Source organism: Micromesistius poutassou (assembly GCF_964030765.1).
Source record: "Micromesistius poutassou genome assembly, chromosome: 23".
NCBI classification, from domain to species: domain Eukaryota; kingdom Metazoa; phylum Chordata; class Actinopteri; order Gadiformes; family Gadidae; genus Micromesistius; species Micromesistius poutassou.
In genome coordinates, this window is record NC_140293.1 from 7,642,179 (window position 1) to 7,661,570 (window position 19,392).

Sequence of the window (19,392 nt, forward strand, 5' to 3'; positions counted from 1 at the left end):
GCTTTTTGCTTAATAGCTTCCTTCCATGGTATGGGACCCAAACACCTCAAACCAATGCAGAACTAAGTGGTAGACCAACACATTACACACCCAAGGATAATATAATTTGTTGCACCTACAATTTTATTACACTTTTTAAAGAATCCTATTGATTTCCTATGGAAAATAGCTTTTTGTTCAATTGAAAAATAGCGCTGTTGTGCCCATGGCTGGGGTATAATTTAGGATATTTCATTACCTGAAATAAGATCCTAGAAAAATAATAATTTTTCTAGGATCACTGAAAAAATATGTATATTATCCAAATCAATCAAACCATTTAGCGTTGAAATACTACCTGACAACAGCGCCCTCTGCTGGTGACACCGTTTGACACTGGTGACACCGTGCATTGCACCTGGACGGTGTACGACAGAGGAGAGGAGTACGCCGCCCGGAGGAGCAGCCGGGGCCCGGCGTGGGAGACGAGGTAGCCCAGGTCGAAGGCCTCCCTCCATGACATGACGGGCTCTAGGCTGGCCTCCCCCTCGTCCTCCCCCGGTTTCGACTGCCGGTGTATCCGGACCCCCAGCTCCAACACGTTAGTGTCCTGGTCAGAAGATTCCGATGGACGGTTGTGTCAAAGGAAATCCTATTTCACATATTTGTAAGGTTTTTTTTACGGGGGAAAAAGCAAAGTCGAGGGTGTGGCTCTTCTGTTGCAATCTCAACTCAATACATTTGCATATATATTGGGTTTGTTTGCACAGCATGAAATGTGCATCCGTTTGTTTTGTGCTTTGTAAATAAATAAATATTTGCATGGGTTTGATTGGCCAGTAACTCACTGGCTGGGCTTTGAAGGAAGCGTGAAGCACAGGGAGCTGGACAGACACCTGACAAAGACAGACAGACTAGACAGACAGAAAGACAGAGAGAGAGAGATTTAAAATAGCTGCCAAGGTCAATTGAAATTGGCACTTCTCCTCTCCAATCTATACTTTCATTTCAATAATTATAGACAATGGTTCCCTTATTAACATTCCATTAACAATAGTGTTTTGTAGTGTGGTGCCTTGCTCAAGGGGAAGGCCTACATTGGAAATACGTTTTTGTTTTTAAACTGGCAAAGTGTCTCTTCAAAACCTGTTCTACAGTTGGCATGTATCCCATAATAATAGATGACTCGAGGCTGTGCTCCTCACACACTATCTCCCTGGCGCCCCACGGCCACTGGAGGGCGCAGTAGAGGCGGAGTGGAAAAGCTGTGGCAGTCCCGTTGGCCCAGCGGTTCCAAAACTACATATGCAAACTGTACTCTGTGTCATTCTGCAACACCTAGAGAAAACCTATCATTAATATTAAGTTGGGGGCGGAATATACGTATATGAAAGGGCTGATGCCAAAATTGCATAAAGTTGATAAAATGTGAACGGTCAACCTGACTTAGGACGTGGCAGGCCAGAAAGGATGCCCGGCCGGAACACCAGGGCGCCCCGGTGGTTCAGGAAGGCCGTGTAGCCGCATTTGGCCGCCTCTCGGTCGGATGGGATGTGGACTACATTCCGGGCTGGTTCATGTAATGCAGGTTACAGGAAAGGTAATGCACCGTTTAATAACCAATCAAACCAATCACACACCATCACAACAACAAGGGATATATACACCATCCATCATTCGTTTTACAAATGTAATGATTTGTTAAATATCAATGTTACCTGCGAAATTGAAACTGAACTTTTCAGCGAGGAAGGTTGACTTTATTGTAACCCAGAAGTGACAATCGTGGCGATGCGTCCAAAAGTCCCCTAATCATTCCAGAAACAATTTGAGAACAATGTGCCCTTCACAGTATAGTCTAATCTAAATGAAGGGAGAGTGGAGAATGGTAGGCTATGTTACCTGCCTGGACCGATGTCTCCACGCACACAGCGAAGAGGAGCATGGGTAAACATTTCCAAGTCATCCTAGATTAAAGAAGCGGAGCAATCATGAGTAGGCCTACCTAGGAATACTTATGTTTATTTTATAAAAACAGTAACAAATAAAATGCATATTTAATCGACAGCTATGCTTTTGCGATGTTGCCTGTATGATTTGTTTACATAAATATCGTGTTATTTACTCGCCAGCTGCATTTATGACTTGAACACCGCACCTGATTGGAGTGATTTATAGCGAGCCATGCACGCAGTAGACCAATGAGAGCACGATACGCTTTGGATCGTAATTAAAGTAACAATTTAAATGTAGGCTACGTCCTAGACATTGATGTAACTATTCAATGCGTTTAAATAAGTATTTTTAAAGCTGGATCTGAATCTGGAAATATAAACACCTTTGAATTCATAACCTTAAAATATTGCACTTTGAAGAAAAGGACAGCCAAATTGAATCGTTTTGAATTCACCTGTTGAAATTCTTATATGGCTTTTCAAATTGTACCATTTGAAGATCCAACTTGAATTCAGGTATCTGAATTTGAGAATATTTGAAATCATGTTTGATCAATGATACAACTTGAAATTAGAAATTTCAAGTTTCTATAGTATAAGATGTCAATGTTATGAACTCAAAGGTGTTTACATATCCGTACACAAATCGCAATGGGTTTAAAAAATTCACAACATAATGGCAGTGATTTGCGGCCCCACCCCCTCCTCCCTGTCCTGTGGGGGGTCGGGCCCCAGTGGGGGCCCGCGGGGGGGCCCTCACAGTGACATCTTTACGGGGTAAATGTTACCAAGTCAGTAGAGGTTCATCCACATTCAGATGAGTAGTAGAGCTTCATCCGGATGGAAGAAAACCATTCTGCCAAACATGAAAATGGCACCGATAATAATGTATTATAATCATAAATAATGGTACGCCTATAGGAGAAGGCTAGTATGGTATGGTAAGGTCTTTTAAAAGTTATGATTAACCTATAACAATATGTGTGGTTTTAGGTTGTATAACACACACACACACACACACACACACACACACATAATGACGTTTGTAATATTTCTATCTACCTCAGGGTTTGCCTTTTTTTATTACCTTTACCGCTTTCATTGTCTTTATTTATTTTCAGATGTGTGAGTCATTCATTCAACTGACCTTTTTGAGCCGATCGCTGACACTCCCCCACTGTTGGAATGGAGCCCTGGGTCCGGGTGTCTGGGGGCCAACTGTTTGGCGGGGGTCCTACACACACAAGTATGCATACGCACATGCACACTCAAATACACACACGAACACACAAGCGTACGCACACGCACACTCAAACACACACACAATCACACATACACACACACACGCACACACACACACACACACACACACACACACACACACACACACACACACACACGCACGCACACACGCACATACCCACACACACACATATATATACACACACACACACACACACACACACACACACACACACACACACACACACACACACACACACCGCTTCATTAACATTTGAGTCACTTTGTGTCATTAGCAACGGCGCACAGCATGTGAACATCACACTGTTTCCCGGACACGTATACTGCTAAAGATCGCTAATCACGACTGACACACCGAAAGGGTATGTTATTAGAATCACATGTGTCATCTCATGAAACAACATAACTAAAGAAAACTAAAACGTAACAAATGAATCAACCCAGTATGCATCAGACACAATCACCATTCAAATGTATTGTACGTTCACTGATGTTAGAATGGTTATTATATTTGGGGCGCATGCTGGTTAATTGTAAGACAGCAGGGGATCGGGGAGGTTGGGTTGGGCCCCACGCAAGACGGAGGACAAGGTGCTGTCTTCATAGCTTTCAATGGTGACCTTCTCCCCCCCCCCCCCCCCCCCCCCAAATATCACACACACACACACACACACACACACACACATCAACATCTTTTCCCCTTCTCCGAGTCATTCTTCTCTCCACCAATCACGTCGTCCACTGGGCCGGGGTATGACGGGGGACAGGGGTGGGGGCGGGGGGAGGCCTTGAAGTATAGGGTCGCCACTTAATCCATCGTTGTGTCGTCAAATCTCTCATTGGTGATCGAGTCGGGGTCGACGGAGAAATCTTGTTTGACGCAAAGAGTTGGAGGGAAACCTATAACACGACATATTCTCCCCTTTCTTCCGTTTGACCTCACAGCAATTTCGATTTGAACCAGGAGTTAAAAAATTAAAATGACTTTGACCCAACTGTGCTACGTGTGCCTCGCGGTGCTGCTGGGGTCTCTCGCGCTGGCCCGAGTGGACGGCGCTCCCCAGACAGAGCGACTCGGAGCATATCTGGAGACGGAGGAGGTGAGTTCGGAAGTGCTCGTTAATTGAAATGTTTTAGTTTTTTTCAATAATTAACAGTGTAGGCCTACGTTTATTTTTATATAATTTAATGGTATTTGTATTTACTATAAGATTTGAGTTTATTTTTATTAGGAGCATACAAGTGTTTTTGCTTTTTAATGGCTGTGGGTCAGGATAAGAATGGATTCTCTTAATTCTCCTGAAGTCTGTTGAATTTTATTTAATTTTAACCCAGCTTTACATTTAACGATGTATGTGTTTATGTTTGTGTGGGGTTCAATTGTTTTGTAATGTAATATTTGTATACATTCTATACCAGAATGTATTGGATGCCTACTCGCTCCATCTCAACCATATTTACAAGCCGTTTAGTTTTAACATTGTTTTTTCTTCTTTAAAAAGGACCTTGCTCGAATGATCTTACTGGACTATCTGGCTGAAATGGCCCCTGCCCGCACCAACGAGGTACTACCTGAGGAGGAGGAGGTGTCGGGGATCAGGGCAGTGATGCGGCGCCACCTGTCCCTTTCCCAAAGAGAGCGCAAGGCAGGCTGCCGGAACTTCTTTTGGAAGACGTTTACATCTTGTTAGTGCTTTATAGATATATTATACATTATACAGAATTTATTCTTGTGGCGTCTTTTTAATACATTCAGTTTTTTGGTTGAATGTAATTATATTCACGAAAGTCTGTTATTCCTAGTTTTTCAAGAAATGTTACTGTTTAGTTTGAGATGGAAATGACACTTAATTTATTATTTTTAATTGATTAGAACCGTTTCACATACTAAGTGTATATGTAACACAGGGATCCTGAGCCAGACCTCATCACCAGTGAATTGGGTGGAGCAAAAAGATGCACCGTGTAAAAAATTATTAAAACTGAACATAAAACATAAAAACAAAACACATTTCCAATAGGGTATTCTTTTTTTTTTAATGAAGTACAATCTGCATGGGAGAATCCGCATCATATAGTCATATTGCTCTCATGTCACCGAACGGTTCCTATTGCGGCCTGCGTACAACCACGTGCTTCTTAATTGGTACAAAACAAGTCTTCCATTGGGTGACGTCATCACCCGTCACGACCGTTGCCGGGGGGGGGGGGGGTCGTTCATGTTGCGGCCGTTGGACTTGAGCAAAGCAGGATTTGCATTGGCAGCGCAAAAATAAACAACAAGAAACCCATCAAGAGCCCGTTGATTTACTGACGTTGGCGTGTCTAGTGTGTTAACTCGTCTCACGGCACTTTGGCCTCAGATAAGAAAATAAACTCAAAATTTGAGAATGTATTGTAAATAATAATAATAAAAAAAACAAGCGAGTAAATGTAACAACGTGAATGAAGAAAAGGATAACGCATCAGAAAAACAAGGAGGATCGGCCCGGAGCCAGAAGTCATTGAGGTAAGCTTTTGGAAAAGATTAGCCCTTGATGGCAGATAAACACGAGACACACACAATTTTTTTTTTATAATAATAAGTGTCGGACGGAAACACCGGGTAAACAGGAAAAGGCCAAACTAAATAAATACTGTAACACAAAAGAAAACGAGCCAGACGACCTGTTTACATGGCCCTCGAAAAAAGTTGTCTGACAACCCTGTTTTTCTTCTGCTTTGGGCAGTTGATTGAATTTGAACTTCATCGCACCTTCATATTCACGGTAACAGTCAAGTATAAAACAACGTTTTTTTGTTTTTTTTAAGTAACAACGTACTAAGTAAAAAAAAAAGTTTAAAAAAAAAAGATTGAATTCCGGACATCTAGAAATGTTGATTTGGCAGGAGGTCCCAAATGAAAGCCGTGCTTTGTTCTGTGTTGTACTAGCATCAGTTAGCGTCAAAACCAAACAATTATGTACAGTCACAGTTCACGTTGTATTTGATACCTTCTACGAGTTGGCTTTGGGGTCGTTCAACGCTCATAAGTACTTTTCATTTTTGAATACATTAATTCCATTATTTTCATATTTCAATGTAGTTCCCCTAAAATCCAATAGTAATCAAACATTTATAGTGAACACATTGGAACCACACGTGTTATTACATCATATTATATACCATAATTCATATCCTATGACCTATTTCCTATGGAGGGTACAGGTGGAGACCAGGAGCCATCTTAACAGTAACCAAAGGCGCACATCATACAAAGCAACACTGTCACTCTTTGGTGAAACACGTGGCATTCTGATTGGCCAAAGTCGGTGTCACTGGACCCTCCTTTGAACCAATCCCAGAAACAAGCAGATGCAGTAGCCAATAGCGGTGTGTGCTGTGTATTTGACGTTGTAAGTGGCTCCCCTATTGGAGCCTTAGCTGCCTGCAGGTCAGGGTTTCTGCGGGTGACACTTAACCAAACGGAGTAAACGAGAAAGAAAAATAAAACAACAACGAAACTATAAGGACGGTTTGTTTTTTTAGTAAGGGACCCTTGAGTCCTGCGGAAGCAAACAACAGAGTGTGTTTCACATGACAAGTCACAGGCGTGACCGTTGTGAACAGGAAACAACATTAGCGATTCTGTACCACTAGGGGGCGCCAAAGAACCAAAGCCTGGAGTGTGGCCACAGAAAAACTCGGTACAGAGGGAGTACCATGATTTTGTATATATATATATTTTTTCTTTACGACTCCCGACTCGTTCAACCCTACATCATCACGATTCTGCCATTATTTTGAAATTGCTCGAGAGTCGATTGGCCAGTTGAAACCCACCAAGGGCTACCGCGGCGCGCTAGCAGTCGGTGGATATTTTGGCGGAGAGGTCCTGGATGCGCCGGGCGCTGCAGCTCTTGCACAGGATGTGACCGTCCAGCGGGTAGCACCCCCGGCCCTCCTCCTCAGAGGACAGCAGCAGGCCGCACTCCTGGGACACACACACACACACACACACACACACACACACACACACACACACACACACACACACACACACACACACACACACACACACACACACACACACACACACACACACACACAGTTAACTCCCCCTCATGTATCCATTACAGCCCCCCCCCCTATTTTACCAGCAGGTAAAACATTGATTAAGTCAGGAACTAAATCTAAAAATCCACCCTGTGTGTAGTGCACTCAGTCCAACCATACGTATTGAAGGCTGGATGGATCAGCCCGACCAGTTGGTACAGTCCACTGGCTGGGCTGGTCGGTGGATCCATCCGTCCATAATACATGGAGCGGTCACATCCGCATCGACATGTTGAAACAGTGACCCTTTGACATCCTAATTGCCATGCTCTTCCCATGTTACGCTGTGTTCAACGGTGTTGAATGCCATCCTCAGTTAAAGTCGAGTATGAGAATTACCTATAAACAATTATACTTAACTTAGGAGCATGTGAAATAATGGAATGCCATCATGTCTTGGCCTTAAGGGGACATATTGTACCACCAGGTGTGAGTGTGATCAGCCGTTACAAGCCGTTTTGAAAATCGGCCTCTTCTGACATCACAAGTGGGCGTGTCCACCTAGATGTGTGCTGGCTAGATCAGTCTACCGGCCTACCCCAGTGGACCGTAGCAAACATTGCTCATCTATCCGTCAAACAGCTAGGAGGACACGCCCACTTGTGATGTCAGAAGAGGCTGATTTTCAAAGCGGCTAATCACACTCACACCTGGTGGTATAACATTTCACCTTTAAGAACAAACGTGTGTGTGTGCGTGCGTCTCACCTCACAGACGTAACAGTTGACGTGGAAGCTGCGGTCCAGCGCTACGATCCGGACCGTCTCCTCCTGGCCCGGCTCTGGCATGATGGCCTGGCTGCACACTGAGCAGCGTGGGGCAAACTTCCTGCTCTCTCACACACACACACACACACACACACACACACACACACACACACACACACACACACACACACACACACACACACACACACACACACACACACACACACACACACACACACACACACACACACACCAATGGTTTGTTGTGTTTTACTGCAGGTATAACACCGAACATTAAGAGGAACAATCATGATATGATACGAATTTCTGTGTAAAAAGGAGGATAACGTTTTTGCTTTGGATTTAGAGTGGGGGGGGGCTCTCTAGCTTCTGCTAGAGAAAAGTAGATTTTTTTGTTGTTGTCTGTTGCGGTGACTGACTAAGTGACATTATTTTACTGAAATGATGCAGCTCTCATTCACATTGTATTTGGATTATATTAGTCACTCATCAAAAAATGTGTCAAATAGTGTAGAATGCGATTAAATAAATCCCCTTCTGCTGAGAGTCTCCCACCCATCAGAAACGTTCAGCACTGCAATCCTCACCCCCAAGGCTCCTGAATGTTTGAAAAGTCCTACCCCCCAAGCAAGGATGTATTTGTGGAAAATGAATGTCCCCAGAACTTAACTTAGACCCTGGTGCCTGCGGTGTGGTTAGTGTTAGTGTGTGTGTGTGTGTGTGTGTGTGTGTCCGCACCTGTGGAAGTCCTCGATGCAGTGGATCTGGGAGGTGGCGTCCACGGTGAAGGGCACTCCGTCCAGGCAGCAGTTGCACACCACGCAGGTGAAGCAGCGTGGGTGGTAGGCCTTGCCCATGGCCCGCAGGATGCGGTCCAGGATGGGCTTGGAGCACTTGGAGCATCGCTCCAGCGTACTCTAGTGTACAGACGAGAGGAGAGAGAGAGAGAGAGAGAGAGAGAGAGAGAGAGAGAGAGAGAGAGAGAGAGAGAGAGAGAGAGAGAGAGAGAGAGAGAGACACACACACAGTAGAGAAAGGGCTTTTCAAAAAAAGCTTTCCACTAAAACCATGACCACAACTCACTACTTTTATATAGAGGGATGTCCTTCCAAAGGACACTTTCTTTTATTCATTTCTTTTTAAATAATAATATAGACATCTAACATTTTCAATTGGCCAGAGATGAACACCAATACTGAAAATGTACCACTGATTCACATTTTACACATTGATTGGGAATTTAGGTAATCACATAACATTTATTTTCTTTCTTTCTTATTTTCCATTTGTATTATCGTTATTGTCATATCGGTTGTGTATGTGACATCGTTTGTGTTAACGATGGTTCTACTTTTTTCCGTCACTATAAAAAGCAACAAAAGAAAGTCAACAAAACAGAGACTCCAACAAAGCCGGTGCACGTGGCCACCGCCGTTACTCACGATGTAGCAGCTCTCGCAGTAGCTCTTCTTGTCCAGGGCGTAGAAGGGTTTCCCCCGCAGCCGGGCGTGGCAGGTGATGCAGGTGAAGCACTCCACGTGGAACACCTGCTCCATGGCGATGCAGCCGCTGCCGTCACCCAGCACGTTGTCCCCGCAGCGGGCGCAGCGGCCTGGGGGAGCCAAACGGACGCACAGGGTCACACTTTGAAACAAATGGTCCAGAAAACGGCATTGTGGTGCAGAAGGCGGTGCTGGTATTATGTTTGGTGTTAAGGTATATTGTTTAGAACGTCCACATAAATATCAAGCATAGCACATAAATAGATGTGACGTTCCCGATGACACCGCTGTCCTGAATGTGGTCATCACTGGTACTGCATTATTAGAGCATATTATGTGTATACATTTAGGAGGAAAATCCAAAAAAAAGGTAGTTGGTAGTTATGGCAGTTAAGAGGTTGAAAAAGAATTGTAGTATTTTTAAATATACACATTCGAAGGAAATTCAGAAACAAGTTTGTTTCACTTCACAAGAAACAAAACATTCTTCCCTTTCACTAATGATCAAGCTACTTCTCTGAAAAAAGCATTAATTTGTTCATTAAAATAACACCAAAAAAATAGTACCAAAGTACTCCTCCACAGGGGGGTGGTTCATGTCGTACACCAGCTTCTTGGTCAGCCTGTCCAGCTCCTCCTCAGGTCTGGGTGTGGCCGCCCCCTGGAGGACACATGGAGGTGAAATGGTAAGGATGGATGGATATGAGAGGATACTGCAGTGAGTTCATCAATGTGTGTGGGGAAAGTTTGTAGCAAATCAATCTAGATTATTATTTAAAAACATGTGGACTTTGATTACGGCTGAACCGGCTTTTGTAACACAACATGCAACATTTTAGCCCTTCCTCAAACTTTATTTAACCTTTAACCAATAACTGCCGTGTTCTAGACGGCCCAATATGTCCCCATGACTCAAATCTGAACCCAACACATGCTTGAGTTGTCTCACACAACACACCACTTGTGCGACACCAGCTCCGAACCTCATTTCACACGCAAAAACAATCTGTGTTGCCACGGTGAATGCAAATCAGGCCCCTCAAGACATCCCACCCCCTCTGCCGTCGTGGCTCCGCCCCCTCTCACCTTGTTCCCCTGGTAGGCCGGCCCCTGTCCGCCCTCCGGCCCTCTCTGGGCCCCTCGGCCGCCGCCGCCGCCCTGGTGGCCCGGCTCCGCCCCGGGGTGGTGCATCTCCTGGCCCTGGGGGGCGTTGGCGTACCATCCCCGCGGGGCCCCCCCGTGCTGGTGCTGGCGGGGTGGGGGCGGTGTGTGCGCCTGCTCTGCCTGCCGGCCCGTCTGCGAGTAGGTGACGGGCTGCGCCGTCTTCACCTGCACACTGAAGCGCGGGCCCGTGGGGGTGGAGGCGGTGGTGTAGGATGCCGGCACCGGCTGTGGGTACGGCTTGGGCGCGGCTCCGGAGGACGAGGATGAGGTGTAGTAGTCCTGCTGTGGGTGGTGCTGCTGCTGCTGCTGCTGCTGGAGGTTAGGGTGGTGGTGCTGGGGGTTGGGGCTGTGCTGGTGGGGGTTGGGGCCGTGGTGGTGCTGTGGGTTGGGCTGGTGGTGCTGGTGGTGCTGCTGCTGCTGCTGCTGGGGGTACTGGGGCTCGGCAGGGTAGGCCCGGGCCTGGTGGTACTGGTTCTGGGAGGGGTGGGGCGGGTAGCCCACGGAGGGCCGGCTCGGCAGCGGGGGCGGAGCCACGCTCTGGGGGGAGGGGCTGTAGCAGTCGGCCTGGGGGTGGGGGCTGTAGGGCACGTTGTCGTAGAGCTGTGCCAGGGGGGGGGGGGGAAAGAGAAGAGACAAGAGTCAGCCTGGAGGTATTACCGGCTCCCTAGCTCCGTCCGGACCGCCCCCGGGGGCATGGCACCCGGCCCACCTGTGTGTTGGGGTCCTGCTGGTGGCTGTCCAGGTCGGCCAGCATGCTGGTCAGGGAGTCGATGTCGGCGTCGATGTTGGAGCGGTGGCCCATGGGGTTGTCGTGGCTACGCTGCTGAACGAAACGACAAGAAAGAGGTAGTTATTTATACTCTCAGCTCGGATCCAACTGTCTCACTATGTTGCAGCCGGACTGCGGAGGGGGGAGACTTCAGGTTGTGTTTCGCCGAATCACACGCTGACAGATCCCCGCCTCCACCGCAACATGATTGGTCGAGACACATATGAAGCAAAAGAAAGTGAAACTGTCCGTTCTCCCAGGCATTGAGGTCGTTTGCTTTAAGACTTGAGATATTAATCCTAATATCTTGTAATAATATATCGTTTTGTGAGACTAGTTTTTTCTTGTTAACATTTTTTTTTAAGTTAACTGTTAAGTTGATTGAGTACTTATCTCCTTTATGAAGAGTACTTCATAAAAAGGTTTGATCTTTCATTATTCCGCTGCCCCCCTACCCTTTGCACATAGCCGTCCATGTGGGGGCTCCAGCTGCGGTCGTCTTTGGGGCCGTGGGGGGGAGGAGGAGGGTAGTAGTGGTCACTGGATGAGTGATGAACAGGTCCCCCTGGTGGTTGGAGTGGGCATTACAAACGACAAGGTCAAGATTCAACGTGTCTTGCGGTACTGCATATAATGCGATCAAGTTGCATTGAGCGCATATAATGCAAACAAGTTGTATTGATCGCATGTTTCTTAAGAGGCCGGATCCAACTGATGTCAGATGACATTTTTCCTACGGAGTTGGATCCCGCCCCAAGCCAAAAGTGGGAGGTTTATGGCCAATGGCCAGGGTAGAGCCTCGCCTTAAATCAGTCAAAAAGCAAAGCTAGCTCTTAATAGCCGTGCTACAATTCAATTTTTGGCCGCAAATACATTAAAAAACACATACATTCAATATTCTAGGACCCCATTATTCTTTTAATGGGGTCCTTATCGTGGTGTTCAAGTAGTTCAACTTTTGGTTACCAAATCATAGCTAAGATAACACATAACACATTTTTCATTTTGGGGGATCTTTAAATATCAAATCTATTCCAATAGGATTCATGAATTAATGGAGAACGGAAAAAAAAGTACACCCAAAAACCACAGCAACAACTTCATCATCATCATAAACACATCATCATCATCATCCTCATCAATGTCTGATTGATTTAGGCGGATCGGTCGGTCGTACCTGTGGGTCCAGTTGCCATATATCTGGTGGCTACTCCACCTCCTCCACCTCCTCCTCCTCCGTCACCATTCTGCTCGTAGAGGTTGTACTTGGGCCGGGCCGGGTGGCTGGGGGGCCCCTTCTTGTTGGGGAGCCGGTAGATGTCTCCCCCTGCGGTGACGTGGGACATCGGGGGGCCGGTCTGCTCGGCGGGGTCCAGGGTCCTGGGCGGGAGCCAGGTGGGGCCGGACATGTCACGACTTCTGGAGGGAAACCAAGACAGACAGAGGACGAGATGTGAAGGTGTGTTTCTTTGGTTCCTCCATAAGTTCCTTATGCAGAAGTCACAGAGACTGGAATGAGAAGGAATTCTTAGTAATGTAATAATACTATGGGGACCTGGGATATAGATCCTTAATGAGACCATACTGTATGTGTGTGTATATATATATATATATATATATATATGTGTTTTTTTGCTGCAGTTTTGACAGTAAGAAGCATGTCTGTAATGTGTGATGGGCTAAACACATTGCAGGTCAGTATAAAAGTACAAGTCTATTTTATAAAGTACTGTTATTGTGCACGGTAATAAATATGAATTGGTTCATCGTAATCATTCATCGTTATGCGCCAATATACGTCACAAGATCTCGGAAAGAATTAGTTTTGAGCAACAAAAAAAAAGTGGTATGGCTGCATTCTTATATATCGCCACCAATAATTAGACTCGCCAATGGATTCCCTGCCACTACTTAAGGAGCCATCTGTAGGCCTCTTTGTCACGGGTAACCAATGGAAACCAAGTGATGCTTCATTTATTATGTTTCCTATGGCAACACATTGACTTAACAATGGGCTTCTGGTAGAAAGACAGGAAGACAGACCCTACTCTAAAAAGGCAAGGGGACTTCCAGCATGAGTGCACGATGTTCCTGAACACGAGCGTGCGTGTGCGTGTGTGTGTGTGCGTGTAAAACCTCATCCAAGATCACTGGCATTGATATGGATGGAAAACGATATAGAAACCATGAAGTGCACACACACACACACACACACACACACACACACACACACACACACACACACACACACACACACACACACACACACACACACACACACACACACACACACACACACACACAGGTTGTATCCCCTGGCCTGTTTCTCAGCACAATAGTAATTGTTGTTCAGCTGTTTGTACTCATAGATTTCCAAATTAAGTCGAAGCAAAAACGAACAGAGGAAAACTTATGTAACAGCCAGGTGTCGAGTACACAGCAACACCTGGCTCGCATAACCATATTATTGCATATCCTCCAAGGAATAAAGGAAATAATAATGCAAGGGATAAATAACAAAATAATGCACAAGAGCAGCTGAAAAATATATCAGCTGGCTGTGGCTTTTATTCTTAACATTAATATGAATATATGAGCAGCCAATGACATTCATTGTTGCCATTAATATGCTCAGTCTTTTGCTTTTTTCATCAAATTATTAATATTGTACTTTAAATGGGTATACAATATTTTGGTATTGCATATCATATCATTTGGCTATGGGTAGTGGAGATGTTCCCAAACTGTTGATAAAGGGATATTATCTTTCAATGGAGTGATGGTCATAAAGTTGTGGCATAAAGTACTAGTATACTTGCATATTTATTATAACTCTACCTCTAGCATGTAAAAAAAAAAAAAGTGAAGTGAAGGCCCCACACTACATACGACCCAGGGCAACTTTGTGATACTTTTTCAGCACCATTGTTGTGTATGATATAAATCTGTGAAATGCATGATGCCTATATGAGGTGCCACCCACCGCGACGTTATACTATACGTGTCCGAGAAGCATCAACCTCTTTGAGACTGTGCCATCAACAACCGCTGCCCAGAGAGCTCCACACATGATCCACACACCTAGCCGCCTGTGTCCCTTTTTCGCGACGTCGAAGTAGTAAAAACACACTTCGACATGACGAAAACAAGCTCCAGCGTACGTTTCTCCAGTTTCCTCTAAATAACGCTATTACTTCAGTAACAGTGATCCAATGGCAAGATCCTATACAATACATATTACCAGGTTTTAAACAAAAACAACGATTTTGGGTTCACTGCCCCCAGTCATTGTTCACATATTGGAAATAACCATCGGTGTTATTATGGGAAAGATTAAGGAACAAAATCGCAGCGACTGCTACGCCACTGACACGATATAAACCCTTTGCTAAATCCGGGGATGAGCACACACACCCAAATCCCGGGATTTCTGAGCCATGACATTAATCACAGCGGCTTTATCAGTCTGATTTATGTGGTTGGCGAGACAATGCCTGTGCATTTGCGAGGTTATGTTTTAACCGTTTCCCTCTTTCTATGAATGAGTAAAAAAAAAAAAAACGCTGACGGCAGCAACTCTTGAATCAAATTCCAAAGTTGCGTCCCCCGAATCCTCGCGATACGTGGCTTTGTTACATTGTTACAAATACACGTATGAATACACAAATAATGTAAGGGTGTGTACGTCAATACAAATCAATTGGAATAAAACAATGCTGCTCCGGATCAGCTGAAATCCACAGTAATGCATCCGGATTCCTACCTTTTTACGTAGCCACTCTTCTGTCATTCAGTCTCATCTGCAAATAGATAAATGTTCAAATCGGTAAGAGAAGGCGACTAGCAGCCTATCGCCCACAATACACACAGCCTTTTTCTATACGTAGCCTACGGTCCAGCGAATTGGTCGATTTGCAACGTGAACGCAAACCATCGTGTGTCCAAAATGTATTTGGGTTCATGTGGATAGCATCTAGCATGTCTCTGGTGTGTATTTACGCGACCACAACACCGCATTGAGGATCTTGATAAGATATAATGACTGCTAAATGGCTACCATTAACTTTAATCACATGTTTGTTTACTTGTTAGATAGCACTGCCTTGAACTGCGCCTCGTCTCCGGGGCTACTTTCATAGATTGTAACGCAAAAAAAAAAGCAACGCCAAAGCCACCCGCTCCTTTCGCTATGTTTGCACAAACACCACAAAAACACACTACCATTTTTATACATCAATTTTTTTTGCAATCGGAATATCAACAGAAGCGAAGGCAAAAAAAACTTTCTCCTATTTATGTTTCGTTTCGGTAACCTACTTTCTCGTGGATCCCGAGTTTGTCACACACTACCAGCAGGCCTTCTGCAAACCACCAGTAGCAGTCGTCACCACATTCCTGCCTTGTGACGTAGCGGGCTGTGAGTGGTCACGGGCGCGAGCCCGCGAGCCCATCTATCTTGCTGACCAGTGAAATAACACCATGGAATGCACTGAACCAAGCTAATACAAAAAACTGGTATAGATTACATATGTATGATTATATTACGTATAGATAGTATGTAGATTTAGATTTTCTATCTATCTATCTATATATATCTATATCTATCTATCTATCTATCTATCTATCTATATATATAAAATTACATTATAATTTCCATTTATTTTGCAGACGCTTTTATCCAAAGCGACTTACAATAAGTACATTCAATCATGGAGATACAACCCAGAAATGCAATAATCATGCAAATACATACAAATAATGAATCAAACAGGCCAACTGCTTCAAGGGCTACATGTTAGAAGCATGTTAGAAGAGAGAGATTTTTCTTCTCATTGGCCGAGCTGCAGTCTGAACAGATGACTTTCCAGTCTGCGAGGGAAGATTTGTTGGGTTTCTTCTGTCCTGATGCTGTCAGGGGACAGCTTGTGCCAAACAATCAGGCTTGCATTTAGTGAGGGAGAAGCATAGAGCATAGTAGTGGACAAGCTGGAGTGCATGGTTTTACCATGTAGCCTTTTGCATCACAGTAGGACAGAACCAGTGACTTGGACCAGATCCCTGCGGCCACCGGTACAGCCAGTGCCGGGTGTGGAGGAGTGGTGTAGTGTGGGAGAACTGGGCTTGGTTGCAGGCCAGCCGGGCTGCTGCATTCTGGATGGGCTGCAGAGGGAGAAGGGCCTGTGCAGGCAGACCAGCCAGAAGGGAGTTGCAGTATTATAGTAGTATATTGAATGAATGAATGCATTTTATTGGTCGTAACCAAAGGGTAGGGGCAGAAGCTTCAGCTTATAGCAAGCTTCTCACATTTTACAAACAAATGCCATACATACATTGTGTGTTTGCATGCATACACTTACCTGCATATATACATACATACATACACGCCTACATATAAGGATGTAGTAAGGGTGTGTCAGTAGTCCAGACGCAAGATGACAAGAGCCTGGACCACAACCTGCATGGCCTTCTGGGTGAGGAATGGACGGATCCTCCTAATGTTGTAGAGCATGAAGATGAAGGGGAGGGAGGTTCTCGCAGTGATGTTGACCAGCTGTCGGACACTAAACGACAGCTGGTCATCCAGTGTCCCAACTCCCCCCCCCCACGCCCCCCGCCCCCCACCAGGTTCCTTGCGGTCCTCGTCACCGGGCACTACAGAGTAGTCAATATTGATGAACAGTGGGTGGATGTGAGAGTCCCCCCCTGGAAGGAAGGGCCGCTCAGTCTCGTCCAGATGGAGATGTGTTGGTGTGTCTATATCCAGAGATGTCACGCAGAGATTTGTGCTGGCGCCTGGGTGAATTAGTTGTGTGTCCTCTGGCATAGCTGTGGTAGGGAAAGTCATGTGAGTGAATGACAGAACCCAGTGACCTGGCCTACGGAGACAAGTGGATGGGACCCAGGAGAGAACCCTGAGAGACACCAGGGTACATTTACATATATTAGATATATAATAGATATTATAACATGTTATAACATGTAAGATTGAACAACATGTATTTGCAGATGTTGGGTCCCTTTCAGGGAAGGCATCGCCCGGGTCCTTATCAAGGAGGTCCTGGGTCGTGTTCTGGAAGGATCCGGCCTAATCTAGCCTTGATATATATATAATATTAAAGATGAAGTGTGTGGAAATTTGTTGCATCCAGCAGAGGCATACCTACCTACATATCTACCTAGGGGACGGGTCCTCTTCCATGGGGCCTCCATGTTGCACTGCAATGTTTCTACAGTAGCTCAGAATGGACAAACGGCTATATAGTGAAGGGTTTTCTATTTATTTTTTAAAATCCTAAATATACGGCTAAAAGTTCTGGGAAGGAGGGGGGGCGTGTTATACCCATGTCTACGACCCATTTATGATACTTTTTTAGCACAGTTTTTTTAGCACTGTAAGTTATTGTAATTTTAAGGACGTCATTAATCAATCCATCTTTCTGTCTAATAATCAATCTATCTATTCATCCATCCATCCGTCTGTTTATCTCTCTTCTGCCCATCTCCCCATCTGCCAACTACAAATAACTAACTAACCGATACCGGTAACTATCCACCTGATCTCATGAGACCTCATGAGATTCCCATCTGTCCGTCAGTCAGTGTACACATATTCTCTCTTCACTCCAGCTCAGTTTCTCTTCTGTTCTGTGGACTCTAGAGACTGACCGGTTTTACATTATATGAAGAATGACACTTTAATTGCATTATTTTATGTAACACGCTCCAAAATATCAAACAAAGGAAAAAATTTATTGTTCAAAACAATGTTTTCCGCTTCCGCTACGGAACCTTTTTTCTTTTTCTCACAGAGAAGAAAAACATCCAGGGCTACTCCCTGGGATATCCCCCCCCTCTCTCTCTCTCTCTCTCTCTCTCTCTCTCTCTCTCGCTCTCTCTCTCGTTCCAACGGTGGTCTCCTCCACTTGGCCTTATAAGTCCAGAACGTTCCGCAGGGGTTCCGGCGTGGCAGGAAGACCCAGTTTTATTGGGATCTGTGTTATTGTTTCAGGAACCCCGGGCTGTCAACACCCGGGCCGCCGCTGCTGAACCCACTGAGACCCAGCGTCGTCTGCTGTTAATCACCCTAGTGAGGAATGACTCAACCATAGTGGTTTTAAAGGGTCAGTGGGTGCATCTAAAGGGTTAACACTAAATCAGTGTGGACATTTAATACGTTTTTTTTTTTCAATTTCCCCTTAAGAGAATGAATAAAGAACATCTTCTCTTGTCTTCTATTGTCAGACAGTCAAAAAATGTAGAACGCTATAACACATCACCTTCATCACAATAATAACATTACCGATCAACTCTAGTAATACCGGGGGGCTATGCCCGCTCGTCCCCCACATAAGGGGGGACGCGGGGGAGGGGGGGGTCGCTAATGTAAAAACCGACAGGCGGCGGAGTTAGCCACACAGGAAGTAAACTATTAGCCCTGTCCGGGCCTCAGCCAATGGGGACGGACTCCACGGCTTCCGCCCATTGGTCCATTACCTGTTGTGGTTATGTTCTCACTTTTCCTCCCCCGCCCACTGCATCCGCGGGCCGGCACAATGCCTGGAAGCAGCGGAGACCCACCGCGAGCCCTCTGCCTGCTACAGCGCGGCCGGCTCCCCCCTTTGTCTCCTCACGCTTCTCTTTTTTCCCCCTCCATTAGAAACAATTGATCCAGCCTCTATCCAAACAAATAAGCCCTAGGCCAAGGACATGGACACTCACACACACACACACACACATGGTACACATGCACGCACACAAACACACATACACTGATATGTGCCTGCACAGACACACACACACACACACACACTGGCTGCAGACACACACACACACAAACACACATTGGCTGCAGACACACACACACACACACACACACTGATCACTGATATATGGCTGCAGACACGTACACAAATATGCCTGCACACACATGCTCCTGC

General features: G+C 45.4%; 2 protein-coding genes across 4 annotated transcripts; one reads left to right on the forward strand and one right to left on the reverse strand.

The window, feature by feature from the left end:
• Positions 1–4,177: 4,177 nt before the first annotated feature.
• On the forward strand, positions 4,178–4,888 carry LOC311368359 (somatostatin-1-like; the record flags this gene model as incomplete). The annotated part of the gene is made up of 2 exons (XM_084487160.1): positions 4,178–4,297; positions 4,700–4,888. 2 exons carry the CDS (start codon positions 4,178–4,180, stop codon positions 4,886–4,888), a joined length of 309 nt encoding a protein of 102 aa, XP_084343286.1.
• Positions 4,889–5,171: 283 nt separating this feature from the next.
• trip6 (thyroid hormone receptor interactor 6) lies at positions 5,172–15,835 on the reverse strand. 3 transcript variants are annotated; one of them, XM_084487050.1, is made up of 11 exons: positions 15,773–15,835; positions 15,219–15,255; positions 12,633–12,874; positions 11,911–12,020; positions 11,396–11,506; positions 10,609–11,286; positions 10,090–10,183; positions 9,463–9,632; positions 8,759–8,937; positions 8,000–8,120; positions 5,172–7,170 (listed from the first exon to the last, which is right to left on the reverse strand). In XM_084487050.1, exons 3-11 carry the CDS (start codon positions 12,862–12,864, stop codon positions 7,039–7,041), a joined length of 1,827 nt encoding a protein of 608 aa, XP_084343176.1. In that variant the 5' UTR covers positions 12,865–12,874; positions 15,219–15,255; positions 15,773–15,835; the 3' UTR covers positions 5,172–7,038. The 3 variants fall into 3 exon arrangements, with proteins under 3 accessions (XP_084343176.1, XP_084343174.1, XP_084343175.1); XM_084487048.1 differs by having other exon boundaries at positions 11,396–11,509; XM_084487049.1 differs by having other exon boundaries at positions 11,396–11,509; positions 12,633–12,871; positions 15,773–15,819.
• Between the last annotated feature and the right edge of the window lie 3,557 nt (positions 15,836–19,392).

Bases quoted from the DNA above. Each gene is read 5' to 3' on its own strand.
- trip6 (XM_084487048.1), bottom strand. From the start codon at position 12,864: ATGTCCGGCCCCACCTGGCTCCCGCCCAGGACCCTGGACCCCGCCGAG. The intron at 12,021-12,632 runs GTACGACCGACC...TCCAACCACCAG, and splicing joins TATGGCAACTGGACCCACAG to GGGGACCTGTTCATCACTCA. The intron at 9,633-10,089 runs GTACTATTTTTT...TGGCTCCCCCAG, and splicing joins CCCTGTGGAGGAGTACTTTG to GCCGCTGCGCCCGCTGCGGG.